Raw genomic sequence first — 25,295 nt, forward strand, 5'->3', positions numbered from 1 at the left:
AGCTATCGGGGCGGACAATTGAGCTATTTGGCCAGAAACAAGTCTAACAACACTTTCTTAATAAAAATTCTCCAATACTGCCTTGTCTGCCGCAATAAACAAACTTTAAAATAACTGCTATCATTGTGGCATTTTATCCTATCAAAGCAAATGCCTGGTTGGTGAAGATTTACATTAAGTGGACAGGAAAACAAGGAAGCCAATCTTCATGTCCACTCTCAAACATTCACTTAAGTGCCTAAATACAGACTCTTTCTCTTGATTTTTGTGTAACTGACACCCTTTTGTTTGTCATGTCAGTTCTCTCACCATTCGGCTATGCAGCTGACAACTAGCCTACTGTCATAAAATATGTTCTGATCAGCTTTTGTTGTTTAAGTAGTGACATTACAGCTTATTGCCATTTATATTATTTTTGTACTTTTTTCAAGAAAGTTTCATAGTAGTCTAGTAGGCAAGACTATATCAAATTGTTTTTGGTTGGTGCATTAGCTTGGTATTGGACAACCAAAGCTACAAACATGGTTGATCATCAGGAATTGGTAAATGAGTTACCTGTAGTGAACAACATGAAGACTGACGAAAGGTTTGTAAACTGGTTGTTAATGCAAAAGCACTTTACATGAGTGTTTCGTTGCTCTATTTTTAACTACCCTTAGACAGAAGCTGGAATGATTAATTTTACAATGATTATATATTTTCACTTTAACAAAATTTATTAACGCCATGACCATCTTCAACATTTTATTTGGCATGAATCACTTTTATCTGTTGTTTTGTGTTCAAAGTTGTTTTTGAAGGTGATTTTTCTATTAATAGGTTTATCATGTAGTAATCGCATTTACCGGGTGCGGACAAAGCCCTTGGACTAAAATTAAATTTTAATTTACTATGTCCTTAAATAGATTTAGTAAGTGTTTGATAGTGCATATTTATAGTATCAAACCTTATCTTTCAGAATGTGTCATCAGTTTGTCATAATTTAGCTTTATTTTCAAATATGGGTGATAAACGTGCAGCTATCATTGAGCTTCATCGAGCAGGCAAGACCACTTCAGAGATAATAAAGCTTCTTGAGGCACCAAAATCAACAGTTTATCACACTGTTAGCAGGCTTAAAGAACTGAACAGTGCTAAAGATTGCCCTCAAAGTAGGAAACCACGGACTTCTCGTACCCCAAAGGTCATTAATGTGGTTCGAACCAGAATCCGGCGCAATCCCAAGAGATCCATGAGGAAAATGGATGTGAATGAAAAGATGATCAGGAATATCGTTAAAACCAATCTGAAGTCCCCCATGAACAAAATGAAGTCAGGTACGAACACAGGAGACATCATTTTCTCAGATGAAAAATTGTTCAATGTCGAAGCAGTGTGTAACCGACAAAATGATCGTATTGTTGCTAAGTTTTCTGTAAACATTCCGGACTCCATGAAAAAAGTTTTCATGCGCCAGAAACCGTCTTCTGTCATGGTGTGGGCTGCTGTCTCCAAAACCTGGAAGTCTCCCCTCATTTTTGTTCCACAAGGTGCTAAAGTTAACACCAATTCGTACATTGAGACAAGTTTGACTCCTGCCCTTGCAGAGGCTAAGGAACCCTTTCACATTCCAACAAGTCTGTGCACCATCCCACACATCCTAAAGAACCCAGGAATGGTACCAGAACCATTTTCCTCATTTCTGGAGCAAGGAAGTTCGGACACCCTCATCACCAGACCTGAATCCAATGGACGTTTGTGTTTGGTCCATTTTGGAGGCAGATGCTTGTGCTTCATCTCATGACTCAGTTGAGGCGTTGAAGTGCTCTCTCAAAAAAGCATGAGGAAAAATACCCCAAAAAACCTTACGTAAAGCGGTAGGGAGTTTCAGTAGTGGACTTGAGCGTGTTACTCAGGCTAGAGGGAGACATATTGAATAAAACTTTGTACGATTGTTAGTTACTGTCTTGGCAATACGCCGTTAAAATATTTTGCGATTTTATTCACTATTTACAGAAATATTACACTTTAAAGCAGTCCAAGGACTTTGTCTGCACCCTGTATATGGCACTACATCCACAGCGTAAAGTATGCTCCAAACTGAACGTTGCATATGGCGGTGGTAAAAAATCATTCAGTGGAATTAATTAAAAATGCTTTAACTGAATTACAGGCTAAGGTATGCACAAAGACGACGTACTGAGCAACTGCGCAGATGGAATGAACACCAACAAAAGCACTCCAGCGTTGTGGATATTGATGAGGGAAAAAAGACCTTCAAAGTCAAATTTAATGATTGCATCACCTTACTTGAGGCTTCGGCAAGAAATGATTATGATGAAGGTGGGATGTTCAGTAAAACATGACTAATTTATCTCCATTTGTTTGTATGTAAATGGAATGTGTGATTTCAAAATAAATATCATGTTTGCTGCTCTCTTCCTTCTTTGCAGGTTAGTATACATACAATAAATTACTCCCCAACTATGTTTAAGACAGATCTTGTAGATCTAATGTACATTTATTAATAAATTATTTACGGTATATGCTTTTTTGCTTATTTAAATGTGTTTATTGTTGATTGAAAACCTTTCATAGATGATTTGAAATGCTGTGGTTTGATGTCGCTTTGATTGTTGTTGCATACAGCTGTGATAACTTTGTTATTGCATTTGTGGTACATGTACCATTCTATCTTCCCACGTTTCAAATTTAATACTTGTTTGTTCTTTTAATCTTGCACCGTTGGCTTTTTCTTTTTAAGAGAAAAAACGATGGGTACTTGACAACAAGGTGCTGGGCCACAATGTTAAACAATGGCCGTTTCATCTCAACCTTGCTGTGTAGTCTGGGCAAACACTCCTGCTTTAAGGGAGTATTTTCTCAAGAGTAGAATAAGGAAGACGAAAGCTATCGTGGCTGTAAAAAGTCACAAACTTTATCATATTTATAGGGCATCCTAATATCGTCTACCAGACATGGACAACTAGAATTTTTGTAGTCTTTCGAAATTAGATTAGAAGTATAATTAGAGTAATTTAAGCTTTTACAAATTAAACTAGGATTAGAATTAGACTTACCCAAGTTTTCACAAATTTGAGTAGAATTTTAACTACCGGTAGATTAGAATTAGTTGGACGCAGTCACGCAGTCATCACACATCTTTTTTTATTTAGATAAAAACGCCTATGTGGCAACTCGGGATCAAAGTGTCATTCCACCATCACAATGCCAAAACCACTTACGTCATAATATACATTGTAACGTCAGTTAATTGATGAACTAATCAAATTTTTCATTACTTTGCTGCTCAAGGGATGGAATGACACTTTGATCTTGATCGTTTTATTGCATTTTCTTTGTATAACGTTAATAAGAGCGCAGTATCCTTTCATTTGCCCAAAAAAGATACTGTGAGACAAACTAAAGTTTTTAACAAAACTGGAGATTGGATAAGAACTACAATTAGAGCAAACAAGTTTTTACCGAATTAGATTAAAATTACCGACATTTGGCTCTAATTTATCGAATTAGACAACTAGAATTATCTAGTTGTCCAAGTTTGACGTCTACTTGTCCCTTTCCCCTACGTTTCAAAACTGTCTATTTTCAATCAATGCATTTCTGTTGCTTTTGTGCTTAAATTCAGCTAATTAAAATACTTTGTGGTACTCTAACTGATGAAATTTTGACTACACGTTGTTGAATTTTGTATTTTTTAACACGCGCTTTGTCTTCGATAATTAAAGTTTCGGCATTCGCTAACTTTCAATACAGTTAAAACACATTAGTTATTACAAGCATTCAAAAACTTCGGAGAGAAGCTTAAAAACCAAAAAATCCCTTCGACGGTTGTATTTTTATAATTTGCAATCGCTTTCAACGTTCACGCGCAAAATTAAACATCTGCTGTCACCTATCAGCATGACTTTTATCAGATGGCTGTTTTTCCTGCGTTTCTTGTGTTGCACAGCCGCACATTCTGGTCCTCAATGGCCTGAAAGAATGTTGAAAAAACTGACTGCTCCTTTGCATCAGTTTGTATAATTTGATTTGTGGAGTCTGCTGTAACTGAAATTTGTCGCGCTGTTTATATAGGCCTATTTAAAAAAAATATTTTGATATTTAAGATTCGAAATAATTGCGAATCAGTCCTTTTTTTTATGTGGATTCAACGTGATTTTTTCCATCGATAATATTGATTCACGTATGTTGTAAACGTTGAAACAATGTAAAAATGGCAGATTTCGGTGTCTTTATATGTCTCATATAACTTCTCATTGCAGTAAAAGAATTATTGGAACAAAAGATAGACCCCAATCAACCCAACGAAGATGGACTGACAGCTTTACATCAGGTAACGCCAGAATTCAGTGATGCAATGTTAAACTTATCGTTTTGATGTTTTATTTTTCGTGTAGTTGTTGTTTGCACGTTATTTGTTTGAAAATAATTTTTTTGTGTTAGTTTTCAGTCTTCAAACAACAAAACAGTCTCGATTTTGCAATCATTGGAATTGCTTTTTGAAACGCTTTATGTCATGTAGCTGTTACCATAAAACCATGTTTTTTTTCGCTTAGACTTTTCGGTTATTTGTCCGAAATGACTTGAAAAAATTCGGTCATTTTTTATTATTTCGGTCATTTTTTCTGATGAAAATATTTCCTTTTAAGTAGATGATATACACAAAAATTTGCACTTCCTGACTAGCCTCAGCGAAAGTTTGAAACAGCGTTGTCGTGTCATTTTGACCGATTTGACTATATATTTTTTCAGACATTTTGACCGAATTGACTATATTTTTTTCGGACATTTTGCAAAAAAATCGGTCAATGACCGATAAATGACCGAAAAAAAACCCAGCATACCACTCATTTATTAATTTGCAATTTTAATCTTCATCGAGGCATTGACAAATGACCATTGACCTATAGCGCATACCCAGCTAGCAAAAAGTTGCGCTTATCACATCGTTTCAATATCTAGTTATGTTGAAACGCTGGAATGTTGCATTTTTTACTGGAATTGTGTGAATTGTAATTTTGAAGATATGTGATTTTTTTTATAGTTTTTGCGGCATTTCTTCTACAATTCACTTATCTGCTTGTACGTCCCCAGACAGCAAAACAATCGTTTTTTGCGTCGATTCAACACTAGCAGACGTTACTTCAAAGTGGCTATCTAGTTAGTTTGCCATTGTCTGCTCGCATCACAACCGTTAATGCATGCTCATTGCTCATGCAGTTTTTCATGTTAGGTACATGCGTGGACGTCGCTATAATAGCATCCGGACTGGAAAGCCAAACGCCACTCAGATAGCAAAATCAGTCGTTTTTATATTGATTCAACGTTTGCAGACGTCTGGCCTTATCTTACACGGCAAACAGGATTGTCATATTGGCGGCTTTAACGCCAAATTTTAGAAACTTGACGTTTTTTCAACACATTTTCAGATTAAAATATGGCACGGTCGCAACACCTTAAACTATGGTAGTAATCATGCTGTTGACAAAATCATCCCAAATTGCAATGTTATGAAAAGCATCATCAAGATTCGGGAAACGTTGTCTTTTCAAACCTGGTGTTTTGTAAATAGGCTACTGCGCATTGATGAAACAGAGTTTTTTAAACTATTTACTATGCTGAAAAAAATTTAAAAAACGCCAAAAGTATATCAAAATGCCAAATTCAAAGTAGCTTGCCAAACACATTAAAAGCGCTCAAATTTTTAAAATTTGGCTTTTCAACCACCAATATGGCAATCCTGTTTGCCGTGCAAGATGAGGCCTAGCGTTTGGCTTTCAGTCCATATGCTATTACAGTGACGTCCACGGTGCATGCAAGGCTCAGAGGAATCGCCTGTTCTAGCATCTGCTTTTCGCCTTGTTCATATCTTTTTCTTGTCCTGTCACATGGTGTCACCTCCTGGGACATTTTTTTTATATAAAAAAAAAAACATACTGAGTTGTTTATTATGGTAGGTTAACATCCGTCAGAAATTTCTAACTTCAGTTCGTCGTCTTAAACGTTCATTTTCACAGGCCTGCATCGATAACCTTGAAGACATTGTGGAGTTGCTCATTGATCACAATGCAAACGTGAATGCCGTCGACAGTGAATTTTGGACTCCCTTGCATGCTGCATGTACTTGTGGCCACGTCAACATCGCTAAAGTGTTAGTCAACCGGTAAGACAGTTGTGCGTTGAAATTACAGTATTGGTTCTTGTGGATATTTGAAGGAATGCGTATTGCGTAGTTTGTATAAGTTTGCAAGATATTACATATACAGTACTGTATATGTGTAAACATTTTGAAATTTTATTTTACGGTTGTAGAATCTTTGCGCTCCATGTTTGCACCGACGTCATAGCCCACTAAAAAAAAACAGCAATTCAACAGCATAAAAACATTATTTTGTGTTTTCTTGACAGAGGTGCAAATTTGCTTGCACTCAATGCCGACCAAAACATGCCCTACGATATCTGCGAAGAAGATGACATTCTGGAATTTATTGAGCAAGCAATGGCCAAACAAGGTTTATTAACATTTGCCACTTTGTTGAAACATTCCGATACTAACGATGCGAACATTTATAGAGTGATTGCACTATGTAAACTAACTACTCTGCAAACAACCAAAACTTAATAAGTTATTATTTTGCGTAACAGAAATAAGAAACAACAGTGGCTTGGAAACGTTAGCTTCTATTTTATTGCTCAAAACTTAATTTTGCCAAAAACCGTTCTTCGAATTAAGGAATGATTAAAATTTTTTCCAATAAGTATAAACCCAAGGAACAGCAATCTATAAGTAAAGCTTATTGGTTATAATTCGCCACCACTAACTGTTATCAGATAGTGCAGTCACGCCAAACAAAAATGTGTACCCAGCCTACAAATCAGTCTAGTTACATTCGTTCAACGTTTGCAGACATTATATCAATGAAAAAAGAGCTGATTTGCTGGTTGAGTGTAGGCCTGCAACAATAGCTCAGTGGTGACGCGCTCTACACACATCGTGAAATTGTTTCCTGGTTTGATATTGTCGCATGGTCAGCCCGCTATTTGCATTTTATGTAGTCATGCGGGAAGCCTTTGTTGAAACATTAGCGTTCATAGTGCAGCCGCTCTTTGTGTGGATCGAATGGCAACGCCATTCCTGTCTGAATCAAACTCGTGTTTGGTAGCGTATTGTTGCATAGTTTTGCATAGTCCAATGGTCCACACCTTGTTCTTTGCACGACAAACACATCAAGAAACACCACAGCGTTGCGCAGTATTTCAATTTAACGCAGTTTATTTATATTTTAAATGGAAATATAATGTCAAGAACTTTTTTTGTCATTCTCCGAGTTACTTCGTGTGCCCCGTTACGAGTTTAACATCCTTGAAAAGGAAATTTCACGCTGAACACAAATCACGATAAAAATTCCGAAGAATATTTGCGGCATCACATGATCTATCAGTGTGGAAAGCATGCAGTTGCTACAGAGCAATGAAGGCAAAATTGCTTTGTAAAGCTTAACATTGACTTACGGGACAAACATTTAATGCTATAAATCACATTTAATTTAATAAATCACAATACAAATAAAGAGCATTCATATCAATTGCACTGCCACAACAAAATAAAAATATATGAAGGTGCCAAGGTGGCTTAATATGCTGATTGCTGAGGCTCTAGTACAGCGGTTCTTAAACTGGGGGGCGCGCCCCCCTTGGGGGGCGCGAAAGGTTCACAAGGGGGGCGCTTATCTGTGCGAAAGTGGCTTTTCTTCAATTTTGAACATAAAAACAAAACATCGAAACAAACTTATTGATTGCGAAGCCCATCTGAAGTGTGCATTATCAGCTACAAAGCCTCGAATTAAACTTTTGGTTTCCGAAAAACAATTACATCCCTCACATTGATGAAAGCTAAATATAAATTCCTGTAGTCATTACACTTTAATGTTTGCTAATTTTGCAGTTTGGTGGGGCACGTCAAAGGGGGGCGCGGCTCAAAAAGTTTAAGAACCCCTGCTCTAGTACATTCATAAAGTCGTTTAAAAATCCTCCATTTTTCATACTTTGAGTTAGGGGCCTGGAGCTGTTCACTATAATCTACTGTAAAACGCACACAAGTCAAGTCTGAGCTTAGTTTGTTAAGCACTTACTGTGCAGCAAGTTGAAATCTCAGATTTTGTGAGCATTGATGCATCGCATCAATTTTTTATGCTGTTGACTGCCAGCATATTGTAAGCAGACCTTAAATTTTAATTAACATCTGAAACTTCAACTTGTTAGGCGATCAGTGCGAAATGTAGCGTATTCGCCTCATAGACGAATGACTGGATCATGAAAGGATTTCTTTTATCAACTTTTCTTGACTGTTTCGGTTGTTTGATGGACACGTTTGCGTTAAAGGCTTCATAATTTTTTTTCTGCAGGGATTACTCAAGATCAAATTAACGATGCGAGATCGTCCAGAGAGAAGTTGATCATCAAAGACGTGGAGGAATATCTTAGCAAAGGAGGAGATATCAATGTTAAAGATGATGTGAATGCCACCATTGTAAGTGCTCATATGTATTTAGACTTGTTTTAAAATTTGGCTGAACAACGTTTAGCTACCATGAGCGTGGAGATTAGAAAATTTCTTTGACATTATTTGGGATTCCCAAATGTAAATTTATTTTAGGTCTGTCATGATGAAAGTTGCTACTGCGTTTATGAAGCCTTTTTGTTTTTTCTTTTAATATTTATTTTTTTATTTTTTTAGTATTCGAAAGCACTGTGAGAAGTGTAACGTCAAAAACAATTTTGTTGTATTGTAAGCGTTCGTTCAATTTACGAACAGCTAACCCACTTCAACCTGAAAATACTTTTTAGAAAACTTTTTGATTTAAATCTTTCAAATTTAAAAGCAATTTTTTGGCTTCGATATGCTATGCTGCTTGTGATTGACAGGTCAATGCTTTGTTTTCTTGTCATGTGAACACAACTTTACCAACCAGCAAAAAGTTTCCGTTTTTGCATCGTTTTAATGTCACTAGATGTTGAAGCAATGTGAAAAAAAGGAAGCTTTTATCAATTAGTATGCTTTCCTCAGCCTATAGTTTCATAAAGGTATCAATCAAGTTCTGCAGAGGATCCAATTGCATTGACATGCTCTTTTTGTACTGATTGACTTGCATACGCATCTTAGCCTTTTGTTTGGGTTCAGACTACGAGTACGCAAATTTCGTTTAATTGATGAAAACGCTTGGAATTTGCAACAGCCTTTCGGTCAACCTCAAAATTTTCATTGAAGCAGGATGCGTCCGTCACATCTAGCTTGTCGTGTTCTGTGGGTGCCGCGATGTGCATTTATTATTCATGCTGATACTGTAGTTCCAGCAAGTTGCGATGGACTATTCCCAGCTTGCAAAATTTATCGGATGTTTGTAGCAAGGTTTGCTATTTTTATGATGATTAAGGATTAGTTTATTATGGTCAAGCTGTAATTTCTAGATTTTCGTTCGGATGTTTTTTTCTTTGCGGTATGTTTCTCCAGATTTTCGTTCGGATATTTTTTTCTTTGCTTTATGTTTCTCTTGCGTTTTGTGTATGATTTTTGTTGGTATCAGCTGTTGTCACAAAATGACGTTTTATTGATTTTTTTTGTCTCGGATTGTTTTAAAACAGGACTTGTTGAGATAGTATGCGCTACGACAACTGTTATGACAATTTAATGTACAATTGCAGAATAAAAGCATTGATTTTCATGATTCAACAATGTGCGCTGAACTGAGCACCCTACACGCCAGTCGCCAGTATAAATCTGCTGGGTTGTTTTTTTTTCTGTCCGTTTCATAAAGCGAATGTTTGTTTTCGAAATACTTTCTCTTTGGAACCAAAAATACATGTCACCAAACCGCAGCTGCTTTGCAATGTTCCTATACCGCTTGATCTTTCCACAACACTGAACGCCAAGGCCTATGAGAGGGGGGTACTGAGGGTACGGCGTACCGTTGAGGGCCCTGGCCTGTGTTTGTTGAGGGGCCCGAAATTGTGATTTTATAGTTTACGCGCAAAAATGTTTGGTTAAAACCATCCTAAACGACTAAATTCAAGCATAAAAGTTGTTATTTTTTAGTCTTGGGGGCCCGTAAAGTAGCAAAAGGGCCCGAAAAGGTATAGTGTATAGGGTATAGAGTATAGTGTATAGGGTATAGTGTATAGGGTATAGTGTAACAAAAGCAGTTTTGAGAAAAGCCCGAGTGTTTTGTGTTGTTTAAAAACTATTTGAAAAAGGTAGTTTCACGCTTATTTCATTTCAAATAAACTTCGGAGTTGAAGCAGGAGCCGGAGTAAAAAAAGCTGACTTTGTTCACCCCTGCTAGGCATGTGGTGAATGCAAAAGTTAATGAAGAAGGGTTATTGGTCACATGATTAATTTGATTATGTTTTAACAAGATGTTATGTTTGAGCCTTGGTAAAGAGCTTGACTTGTACCATCATACATGTAACACTCAGTAACGTTAACGGATTTAACATTTTTTATTAAACACACACAAAAAGAAAAAGAAAAAACTTCTAAATCCAACGTTTTCGACACCACATGGTGTCTTCATCAGAAATAATTATAGGCTACATCAAAGAGAAATATAATAAATGAATTTGAAAATTTTATATTAAAGCTGTGCAAGTGTATAAGCGACACCTCTCAACAGCACCATCAACAACTGCCACACGAATTTAATGCAGGATACACAAATTGGCGAGGGACAGATCATATGATGCAATACGCTTAAGCAAACGTCACGTGTTTTGCCCAAGACAAAGGGGGCCCAGAGTGAAAGGGGGTCCCGAAGTGACTCTTCGTACCCCTAGTGAAAATTTCTCTCAGATGCCCTGCTGACCGCATAACGGTTTGACTTAAGGATTCCACTTTTCTAAGTTGGTGCGGTGGAACTCTTTTTTGGGCGAATGGAAGGGAATAGCCACCGGCCGTATGCGCAGTTCCATTATGCGCAATCTGAGTATGTTGCACGTCACATGCGTGTATTTATGTTTTTTTGACGTGAGACTTTTTGCTTAAGTTGGCGTGTTGTCTTTCGGATTGCAAGCGGTAAGTGATGTTTGAACTAAAAAGAACTTGATTTAACAGCTGGGTTGGCGAGATTTGAGCAGCTAAAACTTTCTTGTTTCATCCAGTGTTGCAATCTTGAAATTATAATTCGATGCAATGGCGTCATTCAATCACCGCGTTGTTTTACAATTGGTCAAATTCCTTTTATAGATTGTGTAGCTCTTATACACTCATAACATGTCTTCTGCTGCGTCAGAGCTTCGTGTGCAAGAGAATGTTGAGCTAATGGGGCACACTAATCAAACAACCAGAACAAAGATTTTCTAACATTTCACATTTCTTTAGTTTACAAGAATCGAAACATGAAAATTGGTGATTTATAAACTGCCGTATTTCTTTTTGTCGTTTATTGAAGCGATCTCCATTCAGTGTACAATTTTGTTACAATTACTATTTTCCAGCATGTTGAGTTTACCTTTCAAAAAAATAGGATTTGATTTGAACTGAATAATTTATCAAGCATGCCCATCGCAATTCCAGCCTAAAATTTCCCTTGTCATTTAACAAAAGTTGACATAATTGAGGAGAGTTTTACCACTTTGTTTTCAGTGACTTGAGAACAAAGTGAACGAACAAAATGTCATTCTCTGTACACAAACACGCTGACGGACACAGGAAGTGATTAATAGCATTATATTAACTTTGCTGGTGTTGGATCGTCATTCTAGATTATTATGACAATGTTGCATCTGGAGATAAAAATAAGTTAACAATCTTGCTGGTTGCGCTTGAATTTGCGTTGTCGATTTCGTCAATATATTGCCTATTGGTTTGGGTATTTTTTACATGTGAACAGCAAGTCCGAATTGGAGTTCATATGTAGGTATTACGTATTTTTACTCTTGCAAGAAAACGCTAAAATACAATATTTGTACTCAAGTCAATGGGGGAAATAAATAATCAATTTTGTAGAATATTTCATGGTCTTTCTCATCATCTGTTTAGTCGATTTCGACTCTCAGTCATTTTATTAATCATTTCCCTCCACAGGTTTCGATTCCTCACAACCTCGCTGCTCACAACCTTTTTCAGCTTTTCCATGCACATCCCGCTGTCATTCGTTACTGTGCGAAGCCATCTCGTATTAGGACGGCGTTTTCATTATATATATGTATTCGTGGCCCACGACTGTATTGTTTTGTAAACAAACTCCATTCTGTACTGTAGTCTCTGCAAGTCCATGCATTTGGTGGATTATAAATAACTTATAGCAACTATCGATTGACATTTGGAAAGATTACGTAGAAATACTACTCATCCAGAAATTAAACACAATGCATCGGTTTCGCACCGCTCGTGAATTCAATGAGGTTGCTTTATGCGATTCTTGTGACGTAGCTTCATTGTAAGCTTGTCATCGCGTAGGTGCTGAATTAGAGTTTTGTCCTTCGTACAGTTATTTTTGGTTCGACTTTTTATCAGTCTACAAAGATCCTACGCTTTTTCTTGCTTTCGCTCAACGTGTGTTGAGTCATTCACTTGTGCTCATTTATGTTGCATGTTTTTTGCGCAACCAAATGATAAACGGAAAGACTTGCGTCGTAATCCAGGCGTGTATCTGACAACAGATGCCACAACTACGAGCATTTTTGTCCTCTGCTGATGTCATTTCTCTGCACAGTGATTCAATACTTGATGTATTCTTTATTAATTCTTTTCGTATTTCATAAAAGTGATTCTTTTAACTCCGCCTTATGCTCACTGATGCGTGAATATTGTCTCTCCACAGCTTCATATTGCTGCAGCGAATGGTTACGTCGACCTGACGCGGTTGTTTCTCCTCCACACGAACAACGTCAACTCGAGGGATAGAGATGGCTGGACACCACTGCATGCTGCCGCTTGTTGGTGCCAGGTAGGTTTTGTCCTGCATCTGTTGAAATGTTGATGTTGTACCATGCTGATATCATCAAACATATCAAAGCTGTAGCAGTTCGTCACCTTCATGCTCTATTTCTTCATCGTTTCAATTAAAATCACGATCTTGCAGATGGAAATCGTTGAGATTCTTGGCATGGAGCACAATGCGGATCCTTCAATTAAAAATAACTTTGGGGAATCACCTTCAGGTAATCGTCTGCTGCAAGTCTTCAGTAAAAATTATAAGATTTTATAAAATTTACGTTCTAAGAGAATCGATGTTTCATATGAGTTAATTTCGAAATTATTTGCATCTTACTGAGCGGTGTGCGCTCTGTATTATAATGTACATCCAAGACATTTTTTTTAAAGTTGAGATTCATGTTTAGTTGGTCACATTTGCTGGCGCTGAACAGTGTACAGCGTGATCGTTGTTTAGGTCAGTCTTTCTTAAAGTCAGTTGTGTAGGTCAGTGGCTTAACGATATCGCCAAATAGTTAGTTTGTGATAAAAATGCAAAAGAAATGTGTAAATTCTTTGACTCCTCATTGCTGCATTTTTTTTTTTCGAAAACTTAAGTATCGAACTCCGTTCATTTGAAAGTGGTGTCAATCAACACAACACTGTATGTTTCTTCATTTTGTGTATCATTGGATATTCAGGAGAAAATTCTTACTAAGTTTTTTTGTGCCTTTAAGAAGTCATGCTTTACAGCTTTCAGTTTTTAACTTGGGTCGCAAGAAATCTTAAGTGGGTGTTGAAGCATGCAGTGCATAGATAGCCCATAATTTGTGACGTCTAAACTAAGCAGTCATGCTTTAAAATAACAATGGAACAATGCCTTTATTTATAACTTTTTATATATACATCACATAGCATTAGACTGCAGACGGGCGGAATCATCGCGCAAAGCTTTTGATTCACACGGTGGCTCATGCATACGTCGACTTCCATTTCTTGTCAGCTTGTGACTTCACGAAGATATTTCCTGACAGCAAATCAGTCGTTTATTGCATTGTTTCGGATTAGGTTATTAGACGTTGAATCAATGTTAAAAGCGACTGATTTGCTGTCTAGGTCACATCCTAGTTAAAAAAAAATTGCTGTGATTCACCGTCTGTAGACGTTGAATCAACGTAAAAAGGAAAGTGTTACTAGTTGGGTCATACCATGATGTGATTCACTGATGGCTTTAGTTGGGCTTTCAGATGACTATTTCCCTCTGTGTTATTTTTGCATCAGAAAATTCCAAATCGATGTGAAGGCGTCTGGCTTCCAGCCTACAATTTATGACTGGTGGCATTGCATCAATGCTATAGAGATGAACCGATACCAATATCTTTACCGATTTAGTGTTGCAAAGATTCTTACCAATCAACAGTTTTATTAGGCGCCAAGACGAAGTTTGCTTGCACAAAACTGTAAAAGGCCTCATGTCGTTTTCGTTACATTTCATTGTTTTTATGACGTCATAACGACAGTAAAGTAAGGCCTGCCACGATTAAGCGTTTTGTGGATTGAACAAAAGGCTTGTGAACCCTTAAAATATTATCACTGGGAATATCAAAACTAAATCAAGGTATTAATTCGTTAAGCTACGCTTCTGCTTCTTAATCATTTGTATTGGATAACAGCTACACCAAAGAAAGCAACAATTATTATGAGGACAGGCTTGTTACCGTAAAAATGACCAAGCGAAGTAGCGTCCGTCCGACCGAATGTAACTTTTAGCACTGAATGGAAGCTTTTCGAAAATTTTAATAAAGAGCAATGCCATTAACCAAACAGTGCCAACCATACAAATTATGAAAAAAAAAAATTGAATGAGGCTGTGCACCAGGCATTTAGTTAAATAACATAATATTGCACGGGAAGAACGCATATCATGTCATTTAAAAAAATTAATTTGCTTATTATTACAACAGTAGTATCACTTATGACTTCAAAGCATTTGTTCAAACCTTATGCTTTATTCTGTAATGACGTTGCAGTATAAGCGAGTAACAAACTTTCTTTACAATAACAATGTCTTGTGATGTTTCAGGTATGAGTTTGTAGTATCCTGTTGATAGTAAGGTTATTTAAAAATATTTTCTTTGTCAAAGAGCATATTATTTTCGAATAAAATCTTTAAGCGACTTGTGGATCGTTGAATCGTATTTTGCTTTGTGTGTTTGTTGAGGTGATTGGTGATTGCGTTTCAGTTCAACCTTTTTCTGGTAAGAAACTTATATAACTAAAACAAACGCAAAACGTGAATGCGCAGACCAGGAGGCAGAAACATTAATCTATCCTCTGACGCAGATGATCTCGTGCGTAACTTTTCACGCAAAAAGCATAACGACGTGAAGCGGCGAAGATAGAATATTCGACATCTTTATTTGTTTGCATTCTTGAAGACGTTTCTATATTGGTTCTATGTTTTGTTTGCTTGTTTAGAAATCTGGTTAGCTCCTTTTACACTGTCTTATAATAATTATAGAATTTCAACTAAACGATTTTACAATTTCGTGGAAAGTTAATATCCTTTTGACTACCCAGTGTGGATTTTGCGCTACGTTTTCAAACGATTCTGGTTATACTGTATAATACATTATAGTATTGCCTACAGCAGGGGTCGGCAAACTTTCTGTACTACTGGGCCAAATCTACAAACTTCCGGTAACGTGCGGGCCGCATAAATTTTAACCTATAAACAATCGCCACATTATCCTTAAAATCATGGCACACCTGCAACTCCTATTCCTGTGTCTGTTGCACAATGAGACGTGGTTGTTGCCGTTTCATATTTATTATCAAACACGTATTAAAACGCAATGCATTGTTTTTATTTACTTATCGTTTATCAATGTGAAGGATGATGTTGTTTCTGTGTCATGGCCAAGGTGTTTAAATCAACTGGCAACTTTGTTGATGATATTTGCAATACGTCATTCAAATGACGATCTGACAGGCGAGTGCGAAGTTTATTCTGTGCGTAATTCATTTTTGAAAAGAGCTGCTCACAGCAATATGTGCTTCCAAACATGCACATTACACGTTTTGCATTGTCATACAGATGAGGATAGGTGGATTTCTGGACATATTCTTTATAAAAGTTGGCAATTGGAACCGAATCGTATTTGGCCTTCAATATGTTGGATGATTGAAGTTCAAATTATTTCCATTTTAATTTTGAGTAACGTCAAACCATAATTTTGAGAGATTGTGTAGCGTACATGAGAGTTACCGAGTAATGTCGGGACACATGTTAAAGGGCTTTTTGTTATGATATAAAATAAATTCATGCGTAAATAATGATGAAACTTTAGTTTATGCACTAAAAGTAAGATCGTCCGCGGGCCGCAGTTTGCCGACCCCTGGCCTACAGGGTTTTCGAAAGCGTATCCTCTTGTAAAATGGAATTATTTTCTCATTTTGTACGTTTCAAGCTACAAGAACTGGTGGTGGTCTTAATAATATGATTAGTGATGAAACAACTTCCGCCTCCGATCAAACTCAAGCCACTTTTTTAACTCCGGCTCCTGGCCAGAGGTGTTTGTGCCAACTGTGTGTATGGCTGTGGTCATGCCCATGACCTTGGATAAATGTAATTTTATGTATGATTGTAGTAATGCCAGAATGGACGACAAGTGGCTCCTCGTGCCCCATCCTGTGAGTAACATCTGCACCCAAGCAGATGCCAAACGAAACTTGTCAACCAAGAGCCTCCACCCGGACGGCACAGCTGCAAGGGGCAATGGACAAGCTCAGACGCCCCACCATTCTGCAGCTCAACATAGAAGGCTACACAACAAGCAAGATCAAAGTTGTGGAGCAGCTTGCCCATACCAACCGGGCACTCGTCATTCTCCTCCAAGAGACCCACTGCACCTCTGCAGATAGGCTAGCTATTCCCAACTACATGCTAGCCGGGTCTACATTTAGCAGGAAGCACGGCATTGCCACGTTTGTGCATGAGAGCCTGAAGTGGACCTTTGTCGACCAATCTCCAACTGATGCCGAGATTGAGTGGGTGTGCATTTGCATCTCAGACTACAACATCGTCAACATCTACAAGCCCCCACCCTCGCGAATGTTGCCACCATCCCTTCCAACGTTCCCCTCCCCCAGTCTCTACGCTGGCGATTTCAACTGCCAGCACATCGACTGGGGCTACAGCAACACAAGCAGCGACGGAGAATTGCTGGCTGACTGGGCCTCTACAAACCATCTTGCCCTCCTATTCAATCCAAAGGAACCAGCCAGTTTCCACTCCGGCCGCTGTGGAACAGGGACAAACCCTGACTTGGCCTTCGCGAGTGTCGACAGCTCTCTTCCAGACAGACGTGTGCTTGAGAAGTTCCCGCGGTCCCAACACCGGCCGTCCCTCATCATCGCCCCAAAACTTGTGGCTCCTGTCCCGAGTTCACCGGTGAAGCGATGGAACTTCAAAAAAGCCAATTGGAATCAATACAGCCTCCTGACCAACGAGTCTGCTGCAAAGTTACCATCGACTGAAACATGCAACGCAGACGAGGCATACCAGGACTTCTGCAACGCCATAATAACTGCGGCAAAGGCCACAATACCACGTGGCCATCGATCCAGCTATACACCATGCTGGGACTCTGAGTGTGAAGCTCTCTATCGCTCATACCTAGCCGCCACAAGTGGTGCTGCTTCTAACATGGCCGCCACCAGACTACTTGAGCGGCTGGACACAAAGAAGCTTGAGCGATGGAACGAAGCTGTCCAAACCATCGACTTCTCACACTCAAGCCGCAAAGCATGAAGCATCATCAACAACCTTACTGGGCGCTCAGCAAACTCCCCTCGTCAGTGCCCCGTTTCTGCTAATGCCATCGCTTCCAAGCTAGTGCAGAACGGGGTCTACAAGACAAAGGACCGCAAGGCATCCCGCCTTGTTGCCAAGGAAGTATCTGCCCTGTGGCGAGTGGAAACACCACAAGAAGAAACAATCTCTGGAGACTTCACTCCAGAGCAGGGGTCACCAAACTACGGCCTGCGGGCCAGAACCGGCCCGCGAACTGGTTTCATCCGGCCCGCCACGTGCTACGGAAATAACAGCTGCACTACAACTATTGAGGAAAAAAGTTACCAAACTTTTTGTGATGGACTGACGTTGCTGTTTATCATTAGGCCACTACAAATGGGGACAGCCTAGGCCAAATTTGAAAAGATGTAATGTTTTTTCAAGAGCACGATGCCCTGTAGTGTATTACAGCAGGGAATGACTTTTTTCCAGCAACCTTTCGATTTTCATCACAACTTTGTTATTCCACGCTGACTTTGTTATTTATTGTGCTCAATTCAAGTCAATGGAGATTCTAAATCTTTTTGCAATTTTTTCTCTATCATTTCTGCAATTCATTTCTGCAATATCATTTCTGCAATTCTTTTGCAAATCTTTCTCTATCTTTTTGCACTTTGCATCCGGCCCGCAGCTGTTAATCTCGCAGCAATCCGGCCCTCAGAGATTCCTCTCTTCGATTCCTCTCTTCCTGCCTGCACCACCTCACAATCCCAAAAATCTGGAGAAGAGCTTTAGTAGTTGCGATCCCTAAGCCTCACAAGCCACCAGAGGACCCAAGGAGTTATCGTCCGATATCCCTCCTCTGTGTTCCTTTTAAGATCCTCGAAAGACTGATTTATGCCCGCGTCAACCCAATCATCGACCCGCTCCTTCCAAAAGAGCAAGCTGGGTTTCGGCGCGGAAAATCCACCGTAGATCAGGTCACACTCTTAACCCAAGACATCGAGGATTGCTTTGAGGCAAAAAAGAAGGCCGGCGCTGTCTTTCTAGATCTCACAGCTGCCTATGACACCGTATGGCATCGCGGCCTTACTTGCAAGCTGCTTCGCCTGCTTCCTGACCGACATATGGTTCATATGATTGATTATGAAACTTGTCAGGAACCGAAGCTTCATCCTCACCACCGGTAGCTCACGGCGAAGCAGACTGAGACGCCTGAAAAACGGCGTCCCACAGGGATCGGTCCTGGCTCCACTTCTTTTCAACATCTACACCCACGACCTGCCAACTACGGTCTCCGCAAAATACGCTTATGCGGACGATCTGGCAATTCTCCACTTCACAAAGTCGTGGGAAAATCTAGAAGACACCTTGAGCCAGGACATGAAAACTCTCTCAGCCTATCTCCAGAACTGGCGACTGAAACTCAGCGAAACCAAAACTGTGGCAGCAGCTTTCCACCTCCACAATCGGGAAGCTGATCGTGAGCTACACGTCCAGAACAACGGAAAATCTCTGTCCTGCCCCGAACCAAGATATCTTGGGGTAACACTGGACAGATCGCTCACATACCGCCACCATTTGGTGTCACTGCGCAAGAAACTCACATCCCGCGCTGCGCTACTCAAGCACCTGGCAGGCTCTAGCTGGGGGGCGAGGGCTGACACTTTGCGTATAGCAGCCTTAGCCCTTGTCTACTCTTCAGCAGAGTACTGTGCACCTGTTTGGTGCCGCAGTGCTCACTGCCACAACATCGACACTGCCATAAACAGCGCCCTGCGCACAGTGACCGGATGCCTGCGTCCCACACCATTGGACAATCTCCCCATTCTCGCTGGCATCCAACCCGCTGAGCTTCGTCGCGAAGAAACCACTCTGTCCCTCGGTCGACGGGCACTGGAGCCTAACCACCTTCTCCACCACAAGATCTCTGCTCTCCCAAACGAGCACCCCCGTCGACTGAAATCAAGACACCCATTCGTGCCAGCCGCTCAACTTCTTATCAACGAAGCTGATGTACAAGACATCTCTGCGGCTATTTGGGCGGACCATAAATGAAGTTCTGAATGGAAGTCAAACGCCACCAGACTCCATTCGTTCATCCCCGACGCCGACACACGCCCCATCGGCCTAACACTACCTAGACAGGCATGGGTGCGCCTCAACCGTCTTCGTACGGGCGTCGGGCTTTTCCGCTCAACCATGCACCAATGGGGAATGGCCTCTTCCTCCTCCTGTGAATGTGGTGCCGAGGAACAGACCGCAGACCACATTATCAATGACTGTTCCATCTTCAAGTCACCTAACGGAGTGGAAGGTCTGCGTGTCATGGATGATGAAACCAAAGACTGGCTGCTCTCTAGTAGCCTTCCAGTGTAGTCCGGGAACATCGTGAATCTGGGGTGGTAAAAGGATAGACCCTCGGCCCCAGAGGCTCACACGACGACGAATGCCAGAATACACAGTTACATAATGTTGGCTGTAACATTGGTCTTAAATGTACATGTAAGATTGAAAATGGGTTCAAGGAAGTCAATTAAAAATCTACAATATCTTAAAAACATCAGTATAAACTACATCAGGTGGATAGAAAATATAGCCAAATTTGGAATCTACCCAAACGTTCACTTGTAAGTAAACCCTTTTAAAGCACCGTAAGCATTACTATAATGCACCTTTTTTTAAGAGTGCCTGGTTATCGCTTCACTGCTTGATAAGAGTGGTGTACCAACAACCAGGGCCGTTGGTAGAATACTTTAGGCCGGTCCCGATGAAACTCTCACGTCCCAAATTCAGACACTTCTAAGAAAACCGCACATCCAACGAATACCAAATAGCTTCTTCTAGTTCCCAGGCCCCCTGGAATGGTCACGAGTCTTTAAAATGATCCCGGGTTCAAAAGTAACCTCTGGGCCTTCCTGTCAACGCTACTGCCAACAACTGCTAGGTTAAAACGTTGATTATATGAGGATGATATTAACAAAGGGCGGAGTTGACATTCTCTAGCTGGAACATCCGGCCTCCGGCCCAAATCTTGCCTCCGGTGCATCCTTGGTGCATCACAATATGTTCTTTCTGTAACAATTTTCTGTTTTTTTTTCGATGGTGAAAATCTTCATTAGATGAGCTAGAAAGTGAAATCAAACACAAATAAACTGTTCCAAAGCTCCAATAGCGTTTCTCAATCCACATCCTTTGAGTGAACAATGTACAACAGAAAAGTTCGAATAAACAATGTCGTAGACGATGTTTTTGATGTTTAACTGATGTTTTTTTTCTAAATGGTTATCACTTGCAAGAAACTTAAGCCCAAAGCTTGGGTGCAGATCTTATTACCAATTCTTTTATTTTTTTCAGCGTGAGCCTGCACCACACCCAGATAGCACAAACAGTCAAAAATGACGGATTTTGCTATCTAGGAACTTACGATTCTGAGTGTAGTTTTCAAGCCCGGTCTGAACTATCAGCGTTTTGCTCGTATGCTTCATATTGACGTCATTTTCTGCATGAATGATTTTCTCTCGCAGACGTGACAGAAGACGAAGAGATCAAGTCTGTTCTTCACAAATTGGTGAAGACGCAAAAGGATTCCAAGAAAAAGAAGCTCTTCAACGGCTTATCTCGAAACCACGGAAAAAATTTAAATTCGCGTGTGTCCGGCATAAGAGGGTAACTGAATGGTCGTTGATTTAAAGTCGGGGTTTATAGTTGAATTGCTCTTGATTTAATGCTACAGAAAAGTTAATATTAAAGCATAATTATAATAAATTTTGTTCGAACGATAGGCTAACCAGTGTTTGAGTTGAGAAAACAATGAGATTAAGATAAATTCCACGTCATATAGCCTACTGTTTTCGTAGCTAGGTACTATAGAGAGCAATTAAATATTTTTTGACATTGATTCAACGTCTGTGGATGTAAAGATTAATTTTCCAGCTGAGCCATGTCGATCGTAATTCATTTTCTTCAAACCTCATAATTTTTGATCATCTTATCAAGTGCCTTGTTTGTCGGCTACGAGTTGTAAAACCTTTATTGACTTTCTAGCCAGCGAAGTAATTTTAGTGCGATCTTGAAAATAACATCTTATAACATACCTGACCGATTCAATCCCAGGTAGCGAAATCCGTCATTTTTACATTGATTCAATGTCTGCTAACGTTAAATCAATGTAAAAATGATGTATTTTGCTGTCTGGGATGAATGGTGTGGTATACTGTGAAAACTCTTTGATGCACAAAAATCCTTTGCTTGCGCATGTAGATTTTTTCCTATGTTTTCACGTTATGTGAAATCTTACCTTCATGACAATATACAAGAAAGTGCATTTGTTTCATTTCTACAGGCAATCCTTCAAAGGTCGAAGCAAACGCGATAAGAAGAATGGAATTAGCGCCGTCGAAGCGAAGTCTGAATCTGCGTATTGGCAGAAAGGCCAGGAGACTGATATGGTGAGTAATGCAAACTTAGGTCGGACGCAGTAATTGAACAGCTCAGGTTGTGGCCACTAGCATTTTGCGTCAAGTAGAAATATTACGGAGCGGCTAATAGCACACAGCAGCATGAGGTAATGACTATGACTGCAAATTGGTATTGTACCAATACGCATTAAAATTTACTTTTATCCTGCAGTCCACTGCAAAGAAAGGCTTCAAGTTCTTCACCTTGCCAAAGTTTCCAAAGTCACTGAGAAGAAAAGATAAGAAAGACAAAGGAGAAAAAGACAAAGGAGAAAAAGAAAAGAGGTTATCAAACGTTTTTTCATTTTTCTCTTGCCGTTGAATCCGGTTGTTGTCAATTTACCTTACGGTGCCGTTCTTCTTGGGTTGCTGTGCTTTCAAGAAGTCATTGGGATAATTCAGCCTGCCAGCGACCAGCATACGTAAAATGCTTAAAGCAATTCGTGCTTTCACTTAAGCTATAGCAGCGGAGGGAAAACATTTCTCTTTTTTGTACGCCACATCTTGATTTCTTATTCTAGCTTCACTAAAATAATTTTTGTCATATTCAAACCTATGCCTTGAAGATTTAAATTACGTAGAGGGAAAAGCAACACCTATATATCCTCCTCCAAAATTATCAGGTGTCTTGCCAAGTCACCGCCACGTCTCCAGCCGACTATCTTCATCATTTTCAATTATTCATGTTCATCACGCCATTTGTTATTTTTTAAGTTGGTGTTTTTTTGAAATCCTCGAGTTACATTGTCCTCGAATTTTTAGTTCTTTGAAGAAATAACCGTGACGAAGTACCGAGGGATATGGATTAAACCGACAACCGTTTTAAAGCTCCTTGGGTGATCAAAAAGAACTGTTCTCGTTGTCTTGCCAGTCAAGAGTGACCGACATTGACAGAATTTTTTTACTGTTTCTACTTTACGTTGTCTTACGTTTCTTACGCATTCAGAAACTCGACTTTCCACGTGAACAGCTACACAGAAAAGAGTAAAGCGCAGAAGGTCGAAGCCTCTTCCTTCGCCCAAGCGAGATCCAAGTCAAAATGAAAACCACTGGAAGTGCTCTGTCACACGACTTGCACCTTGCTCTTATGGAGTTACTGCTTGGACTCGAATTTTAAGCCGTCTGTGCTTCCTACAGACACCGCAGCCAGCAAATCAGTCCAGTAAAAAAGAACTGATTTGCTGGATGGGACAGCAAAGAACAATCGCCCTTACATGGCAACAACATGGGAACAAATCGTTGAACATTGATTCGTTTTTTTTCTTGTGTTTATAACATTTCTGTTTTTTTTTGTTTAAGAAGTTGGTATTTCGAATTATTTCAATACTTTAATCATAGAACACACTCTTGCGGGTCTCAATTGGCCGCTATTGGCTCGTTGTGTCTTTGAACGTAAATCAACGGGAAAATTAATTTAAATTTGAATTGAAAATCTGCATGAATCTTAAATTGATTTGGTTTCAAACGGCAAGAATGAGGTTTGTCTTTGTAGCACAATGCTAGGGAATGCATTCAATTGTCTAATCGTGTCACGAAATCAAGTTTAAGCTTGAAATGAGATAGGTTTTTGAACTATTCAACATATGATTGATAATAATAGAATAGCCATCTTGTATAATAAAATGGAACTATTTTTGTTTAACAATAATTTACAATCACATTTACAATATAAATCGCTGGTATAGTTATGACCAATTTTCAATCAAACTTCCGCATGTTGCTTGCATTATGTTTTTAGACTTGTTGAAACAGATTTCTTATCTTAAAGTAATTTCTCATACACACCAAAAACATCTTGTCATCGCGCAATAGGCTTCATTCTCTAAAAGTTGCGAATTTTACTCATACAGTTAAAGACGCTGTTACTTTTGTTGAAACTTTCTTTTCAAAAGGTCTTGTTATTTTCGTTTTTTCTATGAGAAATGCTCTTCATCGAGGAACATACAATTCTGACACTCTCCACTACAAGACATGGCGACACATGCTACGTCACACGTTGTAGGGTTTCAACATTGTTCACCACCAACCTACCACACCATGAAACCAACGTTTTTTCAAACATGAAAACTTAGTCTGAAGTCGTTGGTTTATTTTGATTTCAGCTCGTCATGTATTGGCTGCGTTTTTGTTGTACTACTGCATCTTAATAAGATATTTAGATAAAGAATGTGTCGACTTTATGCTTAAGGATGTTCCAACACTTCAGTCAAAGTGCGCTGTCGTTTTAAGTACTATTTGTTGGGGAAAAGTTTTTATTAATCCTAAAGAATTAGCACGGACTAGTTAAGCATAAGGTCATGAATAGTTCTTGTTTTGCCATAAAGAGATTCATGCGACGAAACTAGCACGGATTAGCTTCATTGCTAATCCTTATGAAAGAATCCCGGCCGATCTTGTCCTGTTAATTCTCACTGTTGTCCATTGACGTCAAAACTGTATAGGGTTTGTTGTATAGTTTCTTTTTTGTCTAGATGTGGTTACTGCAACGTTGCGTCACCAGTTCAGGAGCTGGACACTAGATTTTTTTCGCTCTGCTCTGATCGATTTGTGTTACTAGCATGTCGCACTTGTGGCTGTTTTATCCACTCTTTTTACATCAAATCGTCAGCTAGGTTCATCTTCAATCATTCAGAACGCTATGTTTTCTTGTATTATCTCGCCAGATAACAAGGTGTTTCATCTATGAAGTGTATCCCAGGCAGCAAAGCAACTGTTTTTTACATTGATGCAACCTCCGCAGACTCATTTATTGCATCATAGCTGAACATCAAAATAGTTCAATTGTTTTGCTTTATTGCGTCACAATTAATCACCAACTTTTTTGAGTTTACGTCATTCCTGCACTTGTCTGACATCATATGATGCTGTGCTCTAATTAGTCGAAGGAAGTCATACAATTACAATTTTTTAAGCACTAGATTATTTATTTTTAACCGACCCAGTTAGCAAAGTTGGTCCTTTTTTAGATTGATTCAAGACTTGCTGAGGTTGAATCAATGTAAAAAGGACCAATTGTTTTAGCATGGGGCCAACATGTGATTTCTGGCATGGCACTCACTCTGTATAGGCGAATCATTGAAAGATTTCTTTTGGCGTGGGCCCCCCATGCTTTATTAAGATTTTATCA

At 39.3% G+C, this 25,295-nt stretch overlaps 1 protein-coding gene across 1 annotated transcript; it reads left to right on the forward strand.

Annotated features, from left to right (window-relative positions):
- The first annotated feature begins 439 nt into the window (after positions 1 to 439).
- Positions 440 to 23,320, forward strand: LOC145775904 (protein phosphatase 1 regulatory subunit 16A-like). Its single transcript, XM_082587303.1, has 12 exons — positions 440 to 586; positions 2,153 to 2,322; positions 4,266 to 4,336; positions 6,021 to 6,166; positions 6,412 to 6,515; positions 8,409 to 8,533; positions 12,822 to 12,947; positions 13,083 to 13,161; positions 21,236 to 21,377; positions 22,054 to 22,159; positions 22,341 to 22,453; positions 23,115 to 23,320. Exons 1-12 carry the CDS (start codon positions 522 to 524, stop codon positions 23,209 to 23,211), a joined length of 1,344 nt encoding a protein of 447 aa, XP_082443429.1. The 5' UTR covers positions 440 to 521; the 3' UTR covers positions 23,212 to 23,320.
- The last annotated feature ends 1,975 nt before the right edge of the window (positions 23,321 to 25,295 follow it).

Source organism: Aplidium turbinatum, chromosome 8 (genome assembly GCF_918807975.1).
Source record: "Aplidium turbinatum chromosome 8, kaAplTurb1.1, whole genome shotgun sequence".
Lineage (NCBI taxonomy): Eukaryota > Metazoa > Chordata > Ascidiacea > Aplousobranchia > Polyclinidae > Aplidium > Aplidium turbinatum.

Bases quoted from the DNA above. Each gene is read 5' to 3' on its own strand.
- LOC145775904 (XM_082587303.1), top strand. From the start codon at position 522: ATGGTTGATCATCAGGAATTGGTAAATGAGTTACCTGTAGTGAACAAC. The intron at 12,948-13,082 runs GTAGGTTTTGTC...ACGATCTTGCAG, and splicing joins CTGCCGCTTGTTGGTGCCAG to ATGGAAATCGTTGAGATTCT. The intron at 21,378-22,053 runs GTAACTGAATGG...TCATTTCTACAG, and splicing joins CGTGTGTCCGGCATAAGAGG to GCAATCCTTCAAAGGTCGAA.